Source organism: Aedes albopictus, chromosome 3, assembly GCF_035046485.1.
Source record: "Aedes albopictus strain Foshan chromosome 3, AalbF5, whole genome shotgun sequence".
Lineage (NCBI taxonomy): Eukaryota > Metazoa > Arthropoda > Insecta > Diptera > Culicidae > Aedes > Aedes albopictus.
In genome coordinates this window covers 388,544,625-388,569,955 of record NC_085138.1, presented here as the reverse complement: position 1 = coordinate 388,569,955, position 25,331 = coordinate 388,544,625, and the positions used below count along the sequence as shown (strand labels likewise).

Here is a 25,331-nt window from a genome sequence, read left to right as displayed (position 1 = left end):
TCAAACAAAATGAGGGATGAGTCTAAAATGGTTGATGTTTGTGTGGTGTAAATGAAGATGTTCATCTATTGAAAAACCACGCCATCTATTTGTCACTACTAAATAACCCCTAAATGTATGCAACAGAGCATACCACGAACCAAAGGTAACAAAGTAACTATTTTTGGCGCAAAACCGACGACCCACGTGACGCACGTCACTTAAAGCCACAAGCAATCACCAGGATGTTTGTACACCGATACGATCGTATCAAACTTGGCACCTAAATCATAAACAAAGACCCGTACTACAAATCTTCGGGGAACTCACTTCTCCGAGACCGATTACCGACTCGATTTTCGCCGTATTTTTACTTTCGACTATGTTTTCCCATTCGATTATATCATTTCTCTTTTCCCTGCCATTGAATCAAGTTCAGTTTTCCTATCCTTCCAAGCACTTAAGTTACAGCCTATACGACTCACACCACCAAAGCCGTCATGATGATGGACTTCTTCATAGCCAGCAATCACAACAAGGAGCCCACGCCCCCTCCAGAACCAGAGCCGGAGAAACCAGGATTCAACGATCTACCAATGGAAGTAAGTTATCTCAGTTCTTTGTTTTACCTCATCTAAAACGCCATCAATCACACTATTGTATCCTTCGCGAACTTTCAGCTATTGCTCAAGATCATGAAAATGATCTCGTTGGACGATCGCATTGCTGCTGGTGAAACCTGCCGTCGGTGGTTGGAAGCCACACACTACTATACGCCCTTCAACGAGAAACTTATCTTCCGCTTCACCAACATTCACTTCTCAGATTACGACCCGCCCATCAAACACTTCGTCCACGCCTTTAGGATCTTCCCACGGATCGAAGCCACTTCGGTCACCTTTCTGGGTAACAGTGATTTTTGGCCGGACTTTGGAGAATTTATTCTTGAGTTGACGCTGAAAAACTGCCTGATTCGCGACACGGAGCTCTTCTGGGTTCTTCAAAATGTACCGAACCTTCGGAAATTGAAGATCGAGTCCTGTGATGAACTGTTTCGAATGTGGCACTTCGATAAGAAGTTTCTTTGTTGTGAATCAAACTTCGTACTGGAGGATTTGTTAGAAGTGTCGCTGGCGAACAACGATTTCATGGATGAAACGCACTTCAATTGGATCATGACAATCTCGCCTAACATCACTCAGTTGGACATATCCAATTGCTTCAAAATGGTAACTGCACAAAGGCGAGTTGCAATGGTGGAGCACATCATGCGATTCATAAACAACAAACGATTCCAGCTGGAAGCTCTGAAGTTCAGTGGAACGCTGTCTATTGACGACATCTGTCTCAGTACCTTGGCTATATTGGATGGACTGCGTTTGGAAAGTCTGAGTCTGACATTTTGTGATAAAATTCCACCGGCAATTATCGATCTTCTGAGACGTCAACCAGACCTTAAGATCAACCAAGCCCTGCAGTTTAAGTTCAACAATAAGAAAACTGTCAAAACAATGAAAACTCCAGGCTTTATCAGTTTTCTAACCAGCCAGCCAAATCTTGTCCATCTAGATCTTTCACAGTCCTTAGGAGTAACGGACGAAATCATGGAACTGATCACAAACTATCTACCGAAGCTGAAAACGTTAAAGCTACGCCGGTGCATCCTCATTACGGACGAAGGCGTCATGGACATTGTCAAACTAGAGCACCTAGAAGTACTAGACTTGTCCAACTGTGAACGAATCTCCGATCGTGCCATGTTCAACGGAGTGATCGGTCGTAAGATCAAGAATCTCAAAGAGCTGTACCTCTGCGAATTGCCCAGCTTAAGCGATTACTCACTGATCCAGGTGACTTTGAACTTCGAAATGATTCAAATACTTGATCTCAGCAGCTCACCGAATGCGGCCACCGATGCCACCATGCAGTACATCAACTTCTACCTGGTGCACCTGAGACAGCTGATACTGTACTGTTGTACCAAGGTGACCGATGCTGGGCTAACGGGAATCGATCTGCCGTACAAACCGTTGGAAATTTGGGACATATCGGAGTCGTTTTCCATCGATAGGCTGTTCAAACTGCGAGTGCTAAATATGAGTGGATGCTATAGGATTACTGATCTGGCCCTGCAGAAGGGATTCAAGTTCGGAGAGCTGAAAGAGCTTCATTTGGCGAGATGTTCACTGGTAAGTTTCATGGGTGTTGGGTCTAACTGGGAAAAAATGTCCGAAAAGCTGGTTTGCCTTAAGATACGGCATGTTATTTTCGTCTTCTTGGAAGTTACTTGCATTTAGCCCTGTGCGCTCGTAGTGATGCAAAGAGTCGATGTGAATGATTTAAATTCTGGGCTGTTGCCTGCCATCGTCTGGACATGTGAACATATAAAATTAACTTAAGGACAAACGGCTTGAAATCCCGGAACAATCTACCAGAACTTCAAATGCACAAATCTCAAGAAGCAATCCGTTCGACAGTGTAATTTTTATTTTGTTCTTGCTCACTTGTAAAAAGGTTAAAATAAGAACATAATTTTATTTTTCATGACATATGTGTGTTTAAAATCGTGAGGAGGTGCAAAAGTCGGCCCTTGTGGCGGCCATTTTAAGCTTTTAACAAGGCCGTTCTCAAGGATTACCCTCCACGAGCCTCTATTGACCATACTTGCGGGTATTGAGTGTTCTCAACTGATACATGCCAGGTTTCACTGGTGCACTGTACCACAGATTTTACGCTCGAGTTGAATGTTCATTGTTCAGAACCCGGTACCGTATTACCCCGCTAATACGACACCGACTGTTGTCGTATAACCGGGGTAAACTTTCAATTCGACAAACTGGTCACCCTACACCACCATGCTGGCAAACTCTATTTTTGTTTTTGTTTTGATTTCCGGATTTGTTATGAAACATAATTTCATCGAATATTGCGGTGGCGCGAATGAAAAGCTTGTTCTTTCTACGATTGTTGCCATCCTCAATTCATTCCGGTTGGTCTCCAGGCGGTTTGGGTGTTGAATAGCACCAACTCAGAACTTCCGAAATTTGCGGCTGCAAGAGGAGTTGCTGCGGGTGCGACTATAATCGCAAAATCAAACTGTTTTGCATTTACAGTGTACATCGCTGTGACATTTGAGCACTTTTTAATTCGACATGTGTCGTATAAGCGGGGTACGGATTAAAAAGTGTCGTATTAAAACGTGTCGAACCAGAGGGGTAAGACGGTATAACTTTATTCGTTTGAGGAAATATTACGTTCTATAACGTTGTAGCAAGTATCAATATGTTGTTGATAAACGTTCAAAATTTCATTCAATTCGGTTTACAGTTTTTCAAAATATTGTCGAGCTTATCTTTTATTAGAGTCCTGCGGCGGTCGTACGCTCGCAAGGCATACCGCCGCATGACAGTCGCAAGGCAAAACAAAAGAAAAAGTGATCCCGTCAAAAACAAAAGCACGTGGGTTTCGCGAAGTGACAGATGTTTTTGAATGTATTTGTGACGAACGGCAAGAGTAGCTCAATGGCATAGGCGCCAACTTGTGACGTAGTTGGGGGGGCGAAGCTCTCCAAAATTGGACAAAATTCAACTTTTTTTAGCTCAATGCACTAGTTTTTACGTAAATAAGCCTAAACTAGATGAACTGCGTCGAAATTTTACGAATTTGGTTGATTTTGAGAGGCCTCGCCCCCCCAACTACGTCACAAGTTGGCGCGTATGCTCAATGGAATGAGTGTTATTGCTGTCAAACCCCATATAGTGGAATTATATACTTTTAAATCTGGTGACGCTATGATTAGTGACTGTCGCGCTAATATCAGAAGCCAGAGACAGATAATCGCTATATTCTGATTTTTCTTGAGAGGCATAATATGACAATTCAAAAAGTTGTCTAGAAAATAGTGTTTAACCAGAACTATTCTAACTTTGCGAAAGATTAACTGATGTAGCTAAAATTTGTACCAATGATACACATATAATAGGTTGACAAACAGTCAAAATTTAAGAAAGCTGGTTGAACTTTTTGGTAAGAGAAAAAAAAGTTGCCTATGTATCCCATGTATTCGGCTACCTCCTATATATGGCCATTTTCTCCGGTGCTGGTCCGGATCACCCAAATGGCCATAACTCCGGAACGCCTAGACCTATCCGGACCATTTTTTAAACAAAACAATGCGGTAGAATTCTAGTTAGGTTCGTGCTTAAATCCGAAAAATTGGCCAATGCAAAGTGCCTTAAAAGTGAGTGACCTTTTTTGTACACAGACATACATACACAAACACATACAGACATCACCCCAATTCGTCGAACTGAGTTGGTTGGTATATGTGACATGACCCATCGAGCCTTCTATCAAAAATTCGATTTCTGAGTGCATATATAACCTTTCAGTATGATTCGGTGTACGCGAAAGGCAAAAAGTTCGAGAATTCACTAACATCGTGTCACTTCTAGTGCTCCTAGAGGCTACTACTACTACTAGGTAGTTGGATCTAAGCGTCGTCCAGGACCATCCTGTTTTCGACAATGTTTCTCTAAAGAACAAAAGCTTTTACTAAGAATACGTTGTGATTCGAAATACGTTCACCATTTGTTCCCCTTAAAATTGAACTATTTTTGTTTGATATCTGACGTTTTGCTATATAATGGATCCCCGGATAACCGGGCTCCCGGTTTATTCAATCCCTAGATGATTGAGTCCGACTCAAGTCCATATAATGTACTTTGAAGGATACTGCCTGCGGCTAAGTGATTCAGAGGGAAAACAACCTGATGTAATCGTTGTATATTTCGCATGTTACTACCTTGTGAAAGCTTCTCGAAAAATAAAAGCTTTCACATAAAAATGACAATTTAATTCAAAATTCGCTGACAACGTGGCGCTCGTGTTATTTAAAGCTGTCAGTTTGCAATTTCCTTTGGATTTTTTTTTTTCAGTTATTAATTTGAAAATCTGTATAGAAATTTCCTAAGGAATAAAACTTCTCTGCAAATGCCTTCGGCAATTATTCAGCATTTTTTTCTGAATTGTTTCTGCATTTTTGTAGGAGTTTTTTCAAGATTTAAAAAAAAAAATCAGTTAGTAATTTTTCAGAAAATTTCTGCGGCAGTTCTTCCGAGAAATTCTTAAATGATTTCTTCGGAAACTTCTTTGAAAATTCCGTCAGCAACTTCTCTCTGTTTTTTTTTTTTTTTTGACAATTTGTTTGGAAAATCTTCTGGTAATTATTCTTGGAATTCCTTCAAAACTCTTCTGGAAACTTCTTTTCCAATTCCCACGGGAATTGAATGGCTAAATCTTGGGTACACTTGTGCTGGAATTTCTTCGGGAAATTCTTTGGAAATCCTTTCAGAAATTTTTGTTGGAGTCGATCCAATAATTCATCAAAGATTCCTTTTAGATTTTTTTTCAGAATTTGTTTGAAAACTATTATGACAATTACTTTGGAATTTTGTTCGGTAACTCTTTCGGAAATTTATTGGCATAAATAGTGGAAATTCATTCAGATTGTTTCTTTGAAATTTTTCGGGTAATTGCTCTGGACTTTTATTATCATACGGGATTTCCTTCAGCAATTTCTTCGGGAGTTTCACCGGCTATCCCTTTGCTTTTGTAATTCTTTCGAACTTCGTTCGACAGGCACTAAAGTGCTCCTCTTGGCATGTTAGACCCATGTAGTTTTTCAAAGCGCCTACCTTTTCAACTATAATTCCATTTATTTAAAAACAATTTATTCACTTCGCGTATACCCTTTCCGTGGCATATTGAGCTGTGAAGTGAGTCGGGAAAGATATCAAATTTGTATCAAACGACCTCGTGAGTGACAAAGAAATGATTCGCATTAGAAACGACATGGGACTGACATGCGAAGAGGGACAGTAAAATGTCTTTGTTTGTAAGTTTATGTTTTTTACCCTTCTTACACCCATAAGAAGGGTATAAATATCGCTCAAAAAATCGACTTTCGATCCGAGGCCCGGAGGGCCGAGTCTCATATACCTATCAACTCAGCTCGACGAACTGAGCAAATGTCTGTATGTGTGTGTGTGTGTATGTGTGTATGTGTGTATGTGTGTGAGTGTGTATGTGCGTTACAAAAAAAAGTCACGCACGTTTCTCAGCCGTCTGTCAACCGATTTGAGTTCTCTTGGAAGCAAATGAAAGCTACTACATCCTAGTAGAACGCTATTGAATTTTTTTTCGATTGGACGTTTGGTTACCGAGATATCTCTCGAAGAGTACTTATGAGTCATACTTCTAAACTTTTTAAGATTTTTGACCAAGTGTATCATAATAAATATTTCGGCCGTTTGTCAATCGATTTAAGTTCTCTTGGCACCAAATGAAAGCTACAGCATCCTAGTAGATCACCCAGAAATTTTATTTCGATTGGACATTTGGTTACAGAGATATCTTTCGAAGAGTACTTAGGATTTATACAACTAAACCTTTTGAGATTTTTGACCAATTGTATCATAATAAATATCTTAGCCGTCTGTCAACCGATTTCGGTTATCCTGGCACCAAATGAAAGCTACAACATTCTAGAAGAACCCTATACAATTTCATTAGGATTGGACATTTGATTACCGAGATATCTTTCAATGAGTACTTGGGAGTAATACAGGTTAACTTTTTGAGAGATTTTGGACCAAGGGTACCATAATAAATATCTCAGCCATCTGTCAACCGATTTGGGTTCTCTAAGCACCAAATGAAAGCTACAATATCCTTGTATAAGGCCCTGAAATTTTATTTCGATTCGACATTTGATTACTGAGATATCTTACGAAGAGTATTTCAATAAATTCTTTTTACCCTTCTTACACCCATAAGAAGGGTATAAATATCGCTCGAAAAACCGACTCTCGATCCGAGGCCCGGAGGGCCGAGTCTCATATACCTATCAACTCAGCTCGACGAACTGAGCAAATGTCTGTATGTGTGTGTGTGTGTGTGTGTGTATGTGTGTATGTGTGTATGTGTGTGTGTGTATGTGCGTTACAAAAAAAAAGTCACGCACGTTTCTCAGCCGTCTGTCAACCGATTTGAGTTCTCTTGGAAGCAAATGAAAGCTACTACATCCTAGTAGAACGCTATTGAATTTTTTTTCGATTGGACGTTTGGTTACCGAGATATCTCTCGAAGAGTACTTATGAGTCATACTTCTAAAGTTTTTAAGATTTTTGACCAAGTGTATCATAATAAATATTTCGGCCGTTTGTCAATCGATTTAAGTTCTCTTGGCACCAAATGAAAGCTACAGCATCCTAGTAGATCACCCAGAAATTTTATTTCGATTGGACATTTGGTTACAGAGATATCTTTCGAAGAGTACTTAGGATTTATACAACTAAACCTTTTGAGATTTTTGACCAATTGTATCATAATAAATATCTTAGCCGTCTGTCAACCGATTTCGGTTATCCTGGCACCAAATGAAAGCTACAACATTCTAGAAGAACCCTATACAATTTCATTAGGATTGGACATTTGATTACCGAGATATCTTTCAATGAGTACTTGGGAGTAATACAGGTTAACTTTTTGAGAGATTTTGGACCAAGGGTACCATAATAAATATCTCAGCCATCTGTCAACCGATTTGGGTTCTCTAAGCACCAAATGAAAGCTACAATATCCTTGTATAAGGCCCTGAAATTTTATTTCGATTCGACATTTGATTACTGAGATATCTTACGAAGAGTATTTCAATAAATTCTTTTTACCCTTCTTACACCCATAAGAAGGGTATAAATATCGCTCGAAAAACCGACTCTCGATCCGAGGCCCGGAGGGCCGAGTCTCATATACCTATCAACTCAGCTCGACGAACTGAGCAAATGTCTGTATGTGTGTGTGTGTGTATGTGTGTATGTGTGTATGTGTGTGTGTGTATGTGCGTTACAAAAAAAAAAGTCACGCACGTTTCTCAGCCGTCTGTCAACCGATTTGAGTTCTCTTGGAAGCAAATGAAAGCTACTACATCCTAGTAGAACGCTATTGAATTTTTTTTCGATTGGACGTTTGGTTACCGAGATATCTCTCGAAGAGTACTTATGAGTCATACTTCTAAAGTTTTTAAGATTTTTGACCAAGTGTATCATAATAAATATTTCGGCCGTTTGTCAATCGATTTAAGTTCTCTTGGCACCAAATGAAAGCTACAGCATCCTAGTAGATCACCCAGAAATTTTATTTCGATTGGACATTTGGTTACAGAGATATCTTTCGAAGAGTACTTAGGATTTATACAACTAAACCTTTTGAGATTTTTGACCAATTGTATCATAATAAATATCTTAGCCGTCTGTCAACCGATTTCGGTTATCCTGGCACCAAATGAAAGCTACAACATTCTAGAAGAACCCTATACAATTTCATTAGGATTGGACATTTGATTACCGAGATATCTTTCAATGAGTACTTGGGAGTAATACAGGTTAACTTTTTGAGAGATTTTGGACCAAGGGTACCATAATAAATATCTCAGCCATCTGTCAACCGATTTGGGTTCTCTAAGCACCAAATGAAAGCTACAATATCCTTGTATAAGGCCCTGAAATTTTATTTCGATTCGACATTTGATTACTGAGATATCTTACGAAGAGTATTTCAATAAATTCTTTTTACCCTTCTTACACCCATAAGAAGGGTATAAATATCGCTCGAAAAATCGACTTTCGATCCGAGGCCCGGAGGGCCGAGTCTCATATACCTATCAACTCAGCTCGACGAACTGAGCAAATGTCTGTATGTGTGTGTGTGTGTGTATGTGTGTATGTGTGTATGTGTGTGTGTGTGTGTATGTGCGTTACAAAAAAAAGTCACGCACGTTTCTCAGCCGTCTGTCAACCGATTTGAGTTCTCTTGGAAGCAAATGAAAGCTACTACATCCTAGTAGAACGCTATTGAATTTTTTTTCGATTGGACGTTTGGTTACCGAGATATCTCTCGAAGAGTACTTATGAGTCATACTTCTAAACTTTTTAAGATTTTTGACCAAGTGTATCATAATAAATATTTCGGCCGTTTGTCAATCGATTTAAGTTCTCTTGGCACCAAATGAAAGCTACAGCATCCTAGTAGATCACCCAGAAATTTTATTTCGATTGGACATTTGGTTACAGAGATATCTTTCGAAGAGTACTTAGGATTTATACAACTAAACCTTTTGAGATTTTTGACCAATTGTATCATAATAAATATCTTAGCCGTCTGTCAACCGATTTCGGTTATCCTGGCACCAAATGAAAGCTACAACATTCTAGAAGAACCCTATACAATTTCATTAGGATTGGACATTTGATTACCGAGATATCTTTCAATGAGTACTTGGGAGTAATACAGGTTAACTTTTTGAGAGATTTTGGACCAAGGGTACCATAATAAATATCTCAGCCATCTGTCAACCGATTTGGGTTCTCTAAGCACCAAATGAAAGCTACAATATCCTTGTATAAGGCCCTGAAATTTTATTTCGATTCGACATTTGATTACTGAGATATCTTACGAAGAGTATTTCAATAAATTCTTTTTACCCTTCTTACACCCATAAGAAGGGTATAAATATCGCTCGAAAAACCGACTCTCGATCCGAGGCCCGGAGGGCCGAGTCTCATATACCTATCAACTCAGCTCGACGAACTGAGCAAATGTCTGTATGTGTGTGTGTGTGTGTGTGTATGTGTGTATGTGTGTATGTGTGTGTGTGTATGTGCGTTACAAAAAAAAAGTCACGCACGTTTCTCAGCCGTCTGTCAACCGATTTGAGTTCTCTTGGAAGCAAATGAAAGCTACTACATCCTAGTAGAACGCTATTGAATTTTTTTTCGATTGGACGTTTGGTTACCGAGATATCTCTCGAAGAGTACTTATGAGTCATACTTCTAAAGTTTTTAAGATTTTTGACCAAGTGTATCATAATAAATATTTCGGCCGTTTGTCAATCGATTTAAGTTCTCTTGGCACCAAATGAAAGCTACAGCATCCTAGTAGATCACCCAGAAATTTTATTTCGATTGGACATTTGGTTACAGAGATATCTTTCGAAGAGTACTTAGGATTTATACAACTAAACCTTTTGAGATTTTTGACCAATTGTATCATAATAAATATCTTAGCCGTCTGTCAACCGATTTCGGTTATCCTGGCACCAAATGAAAGCTACAACATTCTAGAAGAACCCTATACAATTTCATTAGGATTGGACATTTGATTACCGAGATATCTTTCAATGAGTACTTGGGAGTAATACAGGTTAACTTTTTGAGAGATTTTGGACCAAGGGTACCATAATAAATATCTCAGCCATCTGTCAACCGATTTGGGTTCTCTAAGCACCAAATGAAAGCTACAATATCCTTGTATAAGGCCCTGAAATTTTATTTCGATTCGACATTTGATTACTGAGATATCTTACGAAGAGTATTTCAATAAATTCTTTTTACCCTTCTTACACCCATAAGAAGGGTATAAATATCGCTCGAAAAACCGACTCTCGATCCGAGGCCCGGAGGGCCGAGTCTCATATACCTATCAACTCAGCTCGACGAACTGAGCAAATGTCTGTATGTGTGTGTGTGTGTGTGTGTGTGTATGTGTGTATGTGTGTATGTGTGTGTGTATGTGCGTTACAAAAAAAAAGTCACGCACGTTTCTCAGCCGTCTGTCAACCGATTTGAGTTCTCTTGGAAGCAAATGAAAGCTACTACATCCTAGTAGAACGCTATTGAATTTTTTTTCGATTGGACGTTTGGTTACCGAGATATCTCTCGAAGAGTACTTATGAGTCATACTTCTAAAGTTTTTAAGATTTTTGACCAAGTGTATCATAATAAATATTTCGGCCGTTTGTCAATCGATTTAAGTTCTCTTGGCACCAAATGAAAGCTACAGCATCCTAGTAGATCACCCAGAAATTTTATTTCGATTGGACATTTGGTTACAGAGATATCTTTCGAAGAGTACTTAGGATTTATACAACTAAACCTTTTGAGATTTTTGACCAATTGTATCATAATAAATATCTTAGCCGTCTGTCAACCGATTTCGGTTATCCTGGCACCAAATGAAAGCTACAACATTCTAGAAGAACCCTATACAATTTCATTAGGATTGGACATTTGATTACCGAGATATCTTTCAATGAGTACTTGGGAGTAATACAGGTTAACTTTTTGAGAGATTTTGGACCAAGGGTACCATAATAAATATCTCAGCCATCTGTCAACCGATTTGGGTTCTCTAAGCACCAAATGAAAGCTACAATATCCTTGTATAAGGCCCTGAAATTTTATTTCGATTCGACATTTGATTACTGAGATATCTTACGAAGAGTATTTCAATAAATTCTTTTTACCCTTCTTACACCCATAAGAAGGGTATAAATATCGCTCGAAAAACCGACTCTCGATCCGAGGCCCGGAGGGCCGAGTCTCATATACCTATCAACTCAGCTCGACGAACTGAGCAAATGTCTGTATGTGTGTGTGTGTGTGTGTGTGTGTATGTGTGTATGTGTGTATGTGTGTGTGTGTATGTGCGTTACAAAAAAAAAGTCACGCACGTTTCTCAGCCGTCTGTCAACCGATTTGAGTTCTCTTGGAAGCAAATGAAAGCTACTACATCCTAGTAGAACGCTATTGAATTTTTTTTCGATTGGACGTTTGGTTACCGAGATATCTCTCGAAGAGTACTTATGAGTCATACTTCTAAAGTTTTTAAGATTTTTGACCAAGTGTATCATAATAAATATTTCGGCCGTTTGTCAATCGATTTAAGTTCTCTTGGCACCAAATGAAAGCTACAGCATCCTAGTAGATCACCCAGAAATTTTATTTCGATTGGACATTTGGTTACAGAGATATCTTTCGAAGAGTACTTAGGATTTATACAACTAAACCTTTTGAGATTTTTGACCAATTGTATCATAATAAATATCTTAGCCGTCTGTCAACCGATTTCGGTTATCCTGGCACCAAATGAAAGCTACAACATTCTAGAAGAACCCTATACAATTTCATTAGGATTGGACATTTGATTACCGAGATATCTTTCAATGAGTACTTGGGAGTAATACAGGTTAACTTTTTGAGAGATTTTGGACCAAGGGTACCATAATAAATATCTCAGCCATCTGTCAACCGATTTGGGTTCTCTAAGCACCAAATGAAAGCTACAATATCCTTGTATAAGGCCCTGAAATTTTATTTCGATTCGACATTTGATTACTGAGATATCTTACGAAGAGTATTTCAATAAATTCTTTTTACCCTTCTTACACCCATAAGAAGGGTATAAATATCGCTCGAAAAATCGACTTTCGATCCGAGGCCCGGAGGGCCGAGTCTCATATACCTATCAACTCAGCTCGACGAACTGAGCAAATGTCTGTATGTGTGTGTGTGTGTATGTGTGTATGTGTGTATGTGTGTGTGTGTGTGTGTATGTGCGTTACAAAAAAAAGTCACGCACGTTTCTCAGCCGTCTGTCAACCGATTTGAGTTCTCTTGGAAGCAAATGAAAGCTACTACATCCTAGTAGAACGCTATTGAATTTTTTTTCGATTGGACGTTTGGTTACCGAGATATCTCTCGAAGAGTACTTATGAGTCATACTTCTAAACTTTTTAAGATTTTTGACCAAGTGTATCATAATAAATATTTCGGCCGTTTGTCAATCGATTTAAGTTCTCTTGGCACCAAATGAAAGCTACAGCATCCTAGTAGATCACCCAGAAATTTTATTTCGATTGGACATTTGGTTACAGAGATATCTTTCGAAGAGTACTTAGGATTTATACAACTAAACCTTTTGAGATTTTTGACCAATTGTATCATAATAAATATCTTAGCCGTCTGTCAACCGATTTCGGTTATCCTGGCACCAAATGAAAGCTACAACATTCTAGAAGAACCCTATACAATTTCATTAGGATTGGACATTTGATTACCGAGATATCTTTCAATGAGTACTTGGGAGTAATACAGGTTAACTTTTTGAGAGATTTTGGACCAAGGGTACCATAATAAATATCTCAGCCATCTGTCAACCGATTTGGGTTCTCTAAGCACCAAATGAAAGCTACAATATCCTTGTATAAGGCCCTGAAATTTTATTTCGATTCGACATTTGATTACTGAGATATCTTACGAAGAGTATTTCAATAAATTCTTTTTTATTATTATATTCACTTGTTATCTTGCATTAGTTTTTCACCAGTCTATGGGAAATTATTTTCAATAAATTATGCTGATCTCATACAAAGTGTATTCTAGCAGGTTATTGTTTTCAACAAAATTATAATTAACAAATTACAAATACACAGTAATTTTATGAAAACTAACAATATGTTAAATGAAAGCTTTGAATTTATATATTGTTGGAAAAATGCAAGAACCGGACAGCCAAAATAACTAGTTAATGCCAAAACTGATTAACTTAGTAGATATATCATTTTTGTCCTTTTTACACCATAACCATGAATACAAAGTACTTCGGAGCTAATTTATTCGACTGATTAAGAGATATTAGACAAAGTGCATCTCGCTGATTTTCTTATCCATTTATTAAACGATTCAAGATTATTTGGCAGTTAACAAAAGATACAATATTCCAGAATATGAAAGCTATTTTTTTAACATGCCATATAAGATTCTAGGAGGTGTCTGGCATTTCTGGTAAGTCCATGGTCTGATGCTATTTTGGGAACCAATTCACTAGATGTCAAACCCACAATATTTTCTAGAACTTTTGGTCAATCACACAAAATAGATTTGCTTAAAACGCATAATACAACAATATTTTTAATAAGTGTAAGAAGGGTTCTGTTCACCATAGGTGGATTAAATCGGTTTTTGAAAATTTCTTCGGTAATTCCTCAGAGAATTCCCCATTTATTTAGGGAGCAGGAGGGAATTCCTTTGGGTAATTCCCTGTGAAATTTCGTCTGAAGTGTGAAGAATTACTTTTGAAGTTCTTTTAGACACTCTCTTGCAAATTGAAGGAAATCCAAAAATTTACAACGGAATGGCCGATGAAAATCTCAAAAGAATTACCCAAGAAAATTTCAAAAAAAAATAATATAATTTCCGGATGAGTTCCCAAAGAATCTCCCGAGGAAAAAATTCCCAAAGCCATTCGTAAAAACGTTTGCTAAGAAATAAATGAAGGCACCCTAAAGGAGTAGCTGAAGGACTTTCCAAAGGAGTTGGTACCGAAACTATCCAAGGGAATCCCGAAGAAATTGACACAGGACACATTAGAGTAATTTCCGAAATAAGTATTCTGCAGAAATTTCCAAACAAAAAAATACCGAATAAGTATTCAATGGTACTTATGAAAGAATTTCAAAAGAAATTGCATTAAGAAACCTTCAAGGAATAGCCCGATCAATTTCAATGGAATTTCCTGAGTAGTTTCTAAAGAAATTGGCAAAGAAATTATCAAAGCAATTCGCCAGAAAATTTCACAAATAATTTTCCAAAGGAAGAAGAATATGCCGGAAATTAAAATCTAAGTACCTTATTGTGAAATAAATTCTCAAAAGAATTTTGGAATAAACAGTCGGGTCTCCTATAAGACGCTGCCACCCACTTTACACCCATCGTAATTTCCAGGGTGTCTTCCAAACAATTTGGTTTATATTTGGAATGTGACAAGCTTGTAGCATTTATGCTCTAATCACAGTCAAAAAATCACCTGGATCGGTTGTAAGACTACTGGGCAGTGGGCGTAAAGTCGGTAGCAGCGTCTAATAAGAGACCCGACTGTTTTTCCGTTTTAATTCCAGTACGAATACTCAAAGGAAATATATATTGAACGATATTGCAAAAATAAAAACAATTAATTTGTGTAACGTTTCTTTGAATAAATTTCTTAAGAAATTTTCAAAAGATATGCAGCTGCTGAAAGAAATCAGACAAAAATGCTCAAGGAATCCTCAAAAGTATTGCTGAATGAAATCCCAAGAAATGGCTGAATGAAATTCCAAGAAAAGGAATTCCGAAATGGATTTCCGATGAAATGCTGAAAAAGTTCCCTGAAGAATTGCCAAATAACCAAGGGCTGAAAGTTTCTTTAATAAAGACAAATCAATCAATCAATTGACAAAGAAACTTCTGGAGAAGTTCCCAAAAGAATTTCCTAAAAATTCCTCAAATTCTAACCGAAGAAATAAAAAAAAAACAGGAACACAAATGAAATGCACAATGGTTTTCCAAAGAAAGCGCTCAATCAATTGCCAAAGGAAATGACGAAGCAGTTTTTAAAGTAATTGTTGAAAAAAAACCAAGGAACTCCTCAAAAATCTCCCAACCAATTTTCTGGGAAATTTCCAAATTTTCCAAATAGATGTCTAAAAAAAACCATAAACAATTCGAAAGCTTTTATTCTTTTAACCAGCTTTTCTGATGCCAGTATCCTTTGAAATGATCCAGAATGTGAGATATACACCAAACTGTCGGGGTAAAATCTCAGGTTAAATATTACCTCCTAGACGCCCATTAAAAGCATCATTCCGGCGAATACTGGCGCTTGAGCCTAGCTATTTAGCACTGTAGTTAGAGGAAATACCAATGCAAAACCCACCCGTAGCTTCCGGGACGGTAAGCTCAGTTTCCTGGGTTGGTGTCAAGCCCTGCGAGCCAGCCTCAATAAGGCAAGCACCGAAAAAATCCAGAAGAGAAGAATGCGGACCGACACCAATAATGACGACAACCACTGCGACGAAAAGGGACTTACGATTGGAAGCTCGCTCGGTACGTGGAACTGCAAATCTCTCAACTTCATCGGGAGCACCCGCATACTCGCCGATATACTGAAGAACTGCGGGTTTGGAATCCTAGCGCTGCAGAAGGTGTGTTGGACAGGATGTATGGTGCGAACGTTTAGAGGTAATCATCCATCTATCAGAGTTGTAGCAGCACACGTGAGCAGGGAACAGCTTTTATAAAGGTGCAGGTTGACGATCAAGAGCCGAGTCTTCAACATCTGCATAAAGAACATGCACAGCTCTCACTCCGGAAGCACTGATGATGACAAGGATTCGCAACTCGAACGCGAGCAGACCACCGCCTAAGCCACGACGTCAAAATCATCATAGGAGACCTGAACGCTCAGGTAGGCCAGGAGGAGGAATTCAGACTGACGATTGGAAAGTTCAACGCTCACCAGCTGATGAACAAAAATGATCTACGCCTCATCGATTTCGCTGCCTCCAAGAACATAGTCATTTGTAGCATCTTCTTCCAGCACAGCTTCTCTTGTCGTTACACCTGGAAATCACCACAGCAAACGGGATCGCAAATCGACCAGGTTCTGATTGATGGACGGCACTTTCCCGACATTATCGACGTCAGGACCTATCGTGGCGCTAATATCGACTCTGATTACTACTCGGTTATGGTTAAAATGCGCCCAAAACTCTCTGTTGTTAACAATGTATAGTACCGGCGGCCGCCCCGGTACGATCTAGAGCAACTAAAGTAAGCGGATGTCGCTTCAGTATACGCACAGAATCTCAAGGCAGCTTTGTCGGACGAGGGTGAGTTGGATGTGGCCCCTCTGGAGGACTGCTGGGGTACAGTTAAGGTGAATATAGAACGAAGCCACACTTTGAATTTCAAAAGCACAAATCTGAAGAACCAAACATCCTACCGCGCTGAAAAGTTGATCGATTGGGCACCTGCTGGTGGTGACCAATCGATCAAGTTTTCAGGGTGAGCCGTCATTTAGTTCCTCAGATTTGTGCTTTTGGAAATTCGACGTGTGGCTTCGTTCTGTATTCACCTTAACGCAGCCATAAACAACGCAGCCGAGAGCTCAATCGGGTACGTAGAACAGAGTAGACGAAACGATTGGTTCGACGAGGAATTCAGAGCGGTTCTGGAGGAGAAGGGCGCAGCGTGGGCGGCAATGCTGCAGCATGGAACCCGACAGAATGTGGAACGATACAGACAGAAGGGGAAGCAGCAGACCCGTCTCTTCCGGGAGTAAAAGCGCTCAACACATCCCGTAACGGCTTCTTGCCGCAAGCCGAAATCTACAGGGATAAGGACTGGAGCCTCCTGACGGGCAAACGGGAGGTGATCGGAAGGTGGAAACAGCAATTCAACGAGCACCTGAATGGCGAAGAGAATGTAGGCGTAGGGGATGAAGGCAGCGGAGGAAATGACTATGTTGGTGCAGCAGAGGACGAGAACGAACAAATTCCCATGCTGAGGGAAGTTAAGGATGCCTTCCATGGTGCCAGCTCAAATACAACAAAGCGACTGGTAAGGACGGTATCGCAGCAGAATTCATCAAGATGGGTCCGGAAAAGTTGGCCACCTGTCTGCACCAGTTAGTAGCCAAGATCTGGGAAACCGAACAGCTACCTGAAGAGTGGAAGGAAGGGGTAATCTGTCCCATCCACAAGAAAGGCGACAAGTTAATGTGTGAGAACTTTCAAGCGATCACCATTTTGAATACCGCCTACAAAGTGCTATCTAAGATCATCTTTTGTCGTCTTTCACCTAAAGTAAATGAGTTCGTGGGAAGTTACCAAGCCGGTTTCATCGACGGCCGGTGGACAACGGACCAGATCTTCACCGTACGGCAAATCCTCCAGAAATGCCGTGAAAACCAGGTCCCACCAGCATATGACATTATCGACCGCACAGAGCTATGTAAAATCATGGACAAGAACAGCTTTTCCGGGAAGCTTACCAGGCTGATAAGAGAAACGATGGATGGTTCATTCAAATCTCAACGGGGACTGCGACAAGGTAATGGATTTTCCTGCTTATTCATCATCGCTCTGGAAGGCGTTATACGACAAACCCGGCTCAACAGCCGGGGTACGATCTTCACGAAATCCGGGCAATTTGTCTGTTTTGCGTATGACATGGATATTATTACTAGAACTTTTTTTAACGGTAACAGAACTGTACATCCGCCTGAAACATGAAGCAGCAAAGTTCGGACTGGTGGAGAATGCGGCTAAAACAAAGTAAATGCTGGCAGGCGCAACCAATCCGTCTTGTCTAGGTAGTCGAGGTGGTAAACCTCGGATGCTTACTGACGGCTGAAAACAATGCCAGCCGTGAAATACGAAGGCGTATCATCAGTGGAAGTCGTGCCTACTACGGGCTCCAGAAGAAGCTGCGGTCTTAAAGGATTCATCCACGCACTAAATGCACCATGTACAAAACGATCATAAGACCGGTGGTCCTCTCCGGACACAAGACATGGACCAAGCTAGAGGGGGACCTGCAAGCACTCGGAGTTTTCAAGCGACGCGTGCTAAGGATGATCTTCGGCGGTGTGCAGGAGAATGGTGTGTGGAGGAGAAGGATGAACCACGAGCTCGCTGCACTTTACGGCGAACCCAGCATTCAGAAGGTGGACAAAGCCGGAAGGATACGATGGGCAGGGCATGTTGCAAGAACGCCGGGCAACAACTCTGTAAAGCTGGTGTTTGTTACGGATCCGGTAAGGCGTGGAGTGCAGAGAGCACGATGGGCAGATCAGGTGGAGCGTAACCTGGCGAGCATTGGGCGCGACCGAGGATGGAGAGCGGCAGCCACAAGCCGAGTATTGTGGCGTACTATTATTGATTATGTCTTGTCTTAAATGTGATGTTGAACAAATAAATGCATGTTTGTATGTATGTATGTAAACCTAGTTCAAATATGAATAAATTAGTACATTGTAAATTGTGCTTCAATTGCACTAACTCAGACTAAAATATCAACGCGCACTGAAACGACAAAAACTAGCAATAGCCCATATCTCATAAAAACTTTGATGAAAATTTCCCAAGTTTTCGATAACAGAGAGATGTTCCTTCTTTTTATCATCTGCACGAAAAGCTACTAAAAAATATTCATAGAATTCCCAGTAATTCAACAAAAACCTGAATTTTTATTGCTTCGCCCATACAAAATGTTTGGCGATTTTGATCAAATTTATTGCTAATTTCTAATATTATAATATTAAATAATAATATAGCTGCCACTAACTCATCTATCTCTCGTAAAAAAATACCTATAAACATATCTTTTTCCATCACCAGATCACGGAAGCGGGTATTGCCGATTTGGTAATGAACAACAAATCCATCGAATACCTGGACCTGAGCGAGTGCCCGAACATCAACGACTACTGCATCGAGCTGATTGCCATCAACCTGAAACGGCTGAAGACCCTCAAGGTCAACAAGTGCCCCCTCCTGACGGATGACTGCCTGTGCATCATCAGTCTCAACTGCCACTACATAAAGGTATATCAACAAGTCTCACTACACTATACTGTTTTCTGGTGCACTTTCCCGTGTTGTATGTGTGATCCTGAGAGGTAAAATTTTTTAACCGTTTTCAAGTTCTATTACAGCACGTTTCCGTCAATGGATGCTTCAAACTGAGCCGCGTCGAGGAACGCCTATTCCGGTTACCAACGATGAGGGTGGTCAATTGCAACAGTTAGTACAGCTGCTAGTAGTGAATTATGCTAATTTAATTGTTATTTTTGTTCAATCTGGTTTATTGGATATAGCAAACGAATAAAAGTACAATTCTAAATTTACCCATCGAGTAGTAGTGTTCTGATTTAACTTCACAGTCAAAACAAATAGCGATCGCTGATGCAACGCGATCGCATTGAATGAGGATGGCGTCAGGTCAAAACGGTAGCGTCTTATCGTCGGCCATCGAAAGCGTGTCAGTCAATCAAGATCACGGTTTGATCAGATTTTCGGTTTTCACGATCACGGCGTCGTCGTTGCTTCGATCGTTGACTTGATCGCGTGCTGGTAAACAAGACGGTCTACCGCGTGTTTATAGTTCGATAGCGCAAACTCGTTGAACTTCTCCGAAAAACATGACTAGGGATGTTGTCAGGAAAGCTGGATACTTTCAAGATGGCGACCGTAGCGCTATCTACGTTGATTTCCGCTGCACGAGCATGGCGTCAGGATATGTTGATGGTCTAATTTTAGTGGCGATCCGATCCACATTTGAATATTGTGAGTCGAAGTGTTCGGACGTGATTTGTTTGATTAGAGAGAAGGACTAAATCGCAGTTTAAAATGCAGATGATGATTGAGAGTTATTTCAATTTGCACTATTACGGCTATGGAAAAGAGGAATATTATTCTGATTTTGATGATAGCGATACGGAAAGTGAACCGGAAGAAGAGAAACCTCCTGAACCAGAGATGGCGGATCGTGAGTTTCCATTCGATGATGACGTATTCTACATCAATCTCAAAGCACCAAGAGTCAGAACAGGGTGGGATAATCTTCCAATGGAGGTGAGATATTTCCGAATTGAAATTTTTCAGGACTCCCACTCACTGTAAATCGTTTTGCAGATCCTGATCCGAATCTTCACCTTCATCAGACCGAGCGATCGAAATTCAGCAGCTCTCACGTGCCATCGCTGGTTTGAAGCTCTGCGCCATCCGTACTTCCTCAATGCTACTTGTTTCCACTTTGAACATATAGAAGTATCCGACAACAAATCTCCAATCAAAATCTTTTTGGACAGCTTTCGCCACTTCACCAACATCAAACTAACCCGAGTGCAGTTCAGCGGCGAAACTGGATTTTGGAGCTACTTTGGAGAGCACATCCGAGAGATAACGTTCGACAACTGCGCACTTACCAAACCGAAACTGTCGAACATCCTGGGCAGTATGCCAAATTTAGAACGTCTAAACATAGTCGATTGCGACGAGTTATTCAAAAGTTGGAACCCAGTTATCTTTCAGAACATATCACCGATCTGCAAGCGCCTCAAGCATCTCGGACTTCGAAAGATCAGCGCCCTAAACGAAGATCACCTCAACTATTTAGTAGCAATGGCTCCTCGAATGTCCTCGTTAGAAATATCCAAATGCCTCAGAGACATGGATGCTGGTCAAAGAGTCACGATTCTTTCCCACATTCTGCGCATCCTCAATTTCTACAAGCATCAAATGCGATCCGTCAACTTCAGCTACACCATGTACGATGATCTGTTCTTGAAGCAGTTTGCCGAAATCGAGAGCATGTCACTGAGCAACATTAGCCTGTCGTTCTTCCAACGTGCCCCTATCAAAGACCCTGCCATCATCGACATCCTTCGGAAACACACCAACCTGGTTCACCTAGATCTTACATCTTTTCTCAATCTCACCGATTTTGCTCTGATCGAGATCGCCGAATCGATGCCACTCCTGAAAACCCTAAAGCTCAACGGATGCTGGCTCTTAACCGATTTTGGAATATCGGCCATCGGAAAACTTCGGAATCTCGCCATTTTGGATCTGTCGGATTGCGATCGCGTTACGGATAATGGTTTTCTGCAGGCCATCCTAGGCAAAGATCGGGTCAGCATGAAAGAGCTCTATCTCAGCATGCTGCCGGGGATCACGGAGAATGTGATCCTGAAGATTTGCTTCACGTTGGCCAACCTGACGGTGCTGGATTTTTGCGGTTCGGATTGCATCAACGACACTTCGCTGCAGTTTGTGTTTTGCTATTTGCGGCTGGTGCGGGTGCTACGGCTGAATGGATGTGTGAAGGTAATTATTTACTCTCTACCCAGGTAACCAATAAGCAGTTAAAATGGCATTATGTCGGCACTATATGCGCCTTTACAGCAGGTCATTAAATGCTAATCAGCCGTATATGCGCCATAAGTGCTAATTAAATGCAGGTTTTGGTCTGATATACGGCTGATTAAATGCTTATCCCTCCTATCCCCCAGACTGTCAAAAATAAAAACAAATATTTTCCCCTGCCCATTTTACGGCTTTCCCGTTCTCTTCTATTTTTTCTCACTCCTGTGGAACTTTTGAGGCTCAGGGCACGTTCTGAATTGTTGTTGTTGTTCTTTTTTGCTGATTTCGGCCAAATTAGGATTCGATCCCTCGATCCTCGGGTTGACGATAGTGCTGCACAGCGCTTCAGGGTAAGCTATCCACTTATCCGCGAGCAGTAATGGCGGCGGCGGGCATATCCAACCGGCTCAGATTTTGACGTTTCATGGGGGAAAGTCAAAACAATTTCATTCTCCTCCTCACCCTTTCACCCACCGTTTAGTGGCGCCAACCGATTGCGATCCCCAAGAAACGTCAAAATTCGAATCGGTTAATTGTGCCCGCCGCCGCCATTACCGCTCGCGGATAAGTGGATAAATGATTAGATAATGTGCGCTGGATTTTTGATCTATTTAAGGCTTACACCAGCAGTTGCTGCGTTATGCTATGGACTCGGCAGCTGCAGATAACAAAATCCATCATAGGAAACCAACATTGCAATTTATTTATTTGCTAAAGCATGTTATTCCCATTGAGTTTCTTCGCTGTTACCTATGAATGGCAGTACTTGCGAGTGATAGTGGCTTCTACATCCGTGGCAGGTACATTAAAAAGTAGAAATGTGTTGTGATTTTAGCATCACTTATCTCTTTTAGCAGTTTTCTGGCAATAAAGTAGCAGTTATGATGCTTGGTAATCAGAACTTACCGTGCGTTTGAAATGCTATGCAACTGCTGTCAGATTTGAGGTTGCATTTAAATTGTTAATATAGGGCCGTTTAGCCGTCGAACTGCTATGATACGGCAGTAAGCAGGTCGAATGCAGATATGAAACAGAAATACTGCTTATTCAAATGCTTATTGGTTATCCCGCATAGACAATTACAATTTGTAGTATGTTCCAAACAGTATGTCTCCTGTTTCTGTTAATGTTACTGTACCACAATCAGGTACTTTTCTATTGAAAACTATGAAGCTCATAGCGTTCGACCATCAGCTACGGTCTAAGTAACGCATACCAATTTGTAACAGTTTGTTATACTGTGCAGAAATTGTCAAATATTATAGCGATGAAAACTAGTGAAACATGGTGGGAATATGGCCTGGCCATTTCTCAAATGGTTTGTGATTATATTTGCGCAACACACCTCTACATGTGTATATCACTGTATGCCACTTAAATTGAACAGTTTGCCAAACTGTTGCACACATTGGTATTTGTAAAGCCCGAACTTTTCAGTTGCGGTTTTATCAGAAAAAAAAACGAAATCTCTCGGCAAGTCGCTTGTGAGCTATGTGGTATACCTGGGTACTGATGTAACTGGAGAAAAACGTAAATTTTAATTTCAATCAGATAGGAAATTTTAAATTGACAACAAGGTTTCACTCAAGACCGCCAGTTAAAAAGGCGGAAATGTCCTGAATTTGGTATACAAACTCAGTGTGAAACCGTTAGAAGTAGAATAAATTCTGAAGCGTTTACAATCCAATATAAATTTCTTATAAAGCGCATGTAGATAACGTAAGCAAATATGCAGAAATTCATATGATTTTTTGGACAGCATTTCTATTACCGTAATCCGGGGTCAAATTGATCACTTTAAAACAACTTTTGCACATAACATCAGTGGTAATTCAAATATTGCCAAAAGAATTTCTGTAAAACCAGTACCCAGTGTAGATCTCCATGGAACCATGTGTTAGAATTTTGTTCAACAAATTCAAACTTTGAGTTAAATAACTCTAAAAATCAAAAAAATAGAAATGCCACATTGGGGCGAAATTGATCTGTATACAATTAAGCATTAGTTGAAAAGGAAAATTTCCTTCTCCGCTTAATTTTGCTCTTCTAAAACCGAATAAAACATTTAAAATCTCATAACTAGTGAATTTAATACTAAAAATGCAAAATTAAATTTTAAACTTTCCCCCTTAAACGCCTAAAGGATTTCTATCACAATAAATGACTATTTCATCATAAAATTAACTTTTTTAAACTATTTCATGTTCAGCTACATAACTTCCCCACCAAGGCTCCACAAAAATGTTAAAACAGAGAATTTACGGGAATTCCTATTAGCAATCGATTGTTTAGTAGCAATGATTTCAGCCTAACGAGAAATACATTGCAAATTCGTAAAAAAGGCAAAACTAACTTTTTTTCTAAAAAAAATAAAAGTCTGCATTCATCTCTAGACATCTACGAACCAGATGACGTAAAAAGTTCAAGATCATTACGACGCTTAAGAGTTCCTCTAATGGAATTACAATGTAGTACCCGAATGGTGTTAGTGCTGAGGTAGTGATTGATGGGGAAGTGTTTGAAGTTGTTGAAGAATTTGTTTATCTTGGAACACTTGTGACATGTGACAATGACGTTTCCCGTGAAGTGAAAAGGCGTATTGCAGCTGCGAATAGGGCCTTTTACGGATTGCGTAGCCACCTTAGGTCCCGTAACTTGCAAACGCAAACAAAATTCGCTCTGTATAAGACGCTGATTCTTCCGGTTGCCCTCTACGGTCACGAAGCGTGGACGTTAAAGGAGGTAGACCGAAAAGCTTTTGGAGTTTTTGAGCGCAAAGTGCTGCGGATAATTCTCGGTGGGAAACAAGAAAATGGAGTGTGGCGCAGACGCATGAATCACGAGTTGTACCAAGTGTACGAAGATGCGAATATTGTGAAACGTATAAAATACGGCAGACTTCAGTGGGCTGGACACGTAGTGCGAATGTCGGAAGAAAGAATAGCGAAAACAATATTCAGCAGAGAACCCGGTAGAGGTAGGCGGCTTCGTGGGCGGCCGCGAACTCGCTGGCTGCACGCGGTTGAAGAAGATCTACGATCCCTACACGTTCGGGGAAACTGGAGGAACATCGCCCAAGACCGACGAAGATGGTGCTCTACTATACGCTCGGCATTGGAGTAAAGTTACTTTGTAGCCAACAAGGTATCAAGGTAGGTACCCGAATGATCAATTTGACCCCGGTTTACGGTACACACACTTAAATTAAATCGCCGACCTCAGCAAACGGATTGCCGAGAATCCCGTAATAATTTTTACTGAATCTCGGTAAAAGTTTTACCGAGATGTCGTTAAAACTTTGCCGAGATCTCGGTAATCCAACTTTTTACCGAGATTTCGGCAAAGTTCACCGAGACTCGGTAATGGTTTACCGAAATCTCGGTAAAATTTTTACCGAGAATCAGTAAATATTTTACCGAGATATCAGCTGTTGGATTCTCGGTAAACCGTTTACCGAGATCAATTTCTGAATTTAAGTGTGCACACTTATTCTTAAATAACGCTCCCTTAACGCACAAAATTCCAATCGCCCTCTCAATTTACGCTCCTTGGGCGTGAATTGGGGTTCTAGGTATTCAGGATCAACTAACATGTGAGTGAAATAATGGAAATTTGAAGTTGTTTCTCAAATTGTCCGTCTCAACGAGCCAGCAGCGTTACAAATTTTAGTTCTACCCAATTTTAGGTGACGGGCCACGCAAGTTCCGAAAGTTCAAGGAGATTTGTTACGGATTCTGCGTCTCAAAGAGCATATACATTACATGCA

At 40.2% G+C, this 25,331-nt stretch overlaps 2 protein-coding genes across 4 annotated transcripts in view; both read left to right on the top strand.

Moving 5' to 3' along the window:
- Positions 1–378: 378 nt before the first annotated feature.
- Positions 379–19,545, top strand: LOC109404460 (F-box and leucine-rich repeat protein 13-like). 2 transcript variants are annotated; one of them, XM_019677379.3, is made up of 4 exons: positions 379–581; positions 660–2,168; positions 19,037–19,243; positions 19,354–19,545. In XM_019677379.3, exons 1-4 carry the CDS (start codon positions 480–482, stop codon positions 19,444–19,446), a joined length of 1,911 nt encoding a protein of 636 aa, XP_019532924.3. In that variant the 5' UTR covers positions 379–479; the 3' UTR covers positions 19,447–19,545. The 2 variants fall into 2 exon arrangements, with proteins under 2 accessions (XP_019532924.3, XP_019532995.3); XM_019677450.3 differs by having other exon boundaries at positions 19,343–19,545.
- Positions 19,546–19,673: 128 nt separating this feature from the next.
- Positions 19,674–25,331, top strand: part of LOC109399686 (uncharacterized) — a 33,081-nt gene continuing 27,423 nt past the window's right edge. For both annotated transcript variants that reach the window (XR_009998613.1, XM_029875402.2), the window contains exons 1-2: positions 19,674–20,272; positions 20,333–21,526. Coding sequence is in view for 1 of the 2 variants with exons in the window: in XM_029875402.2 (XP_029731262.2) it covers positions 20,048–20,272; positions 20,333–21,526 (1,419 nt within the window). In the remaining variant the exon portion in view is untranslated. The remainder of the gene's footprint in view (positions 20,273–20,332; positions 21,527–25,331) is intronic.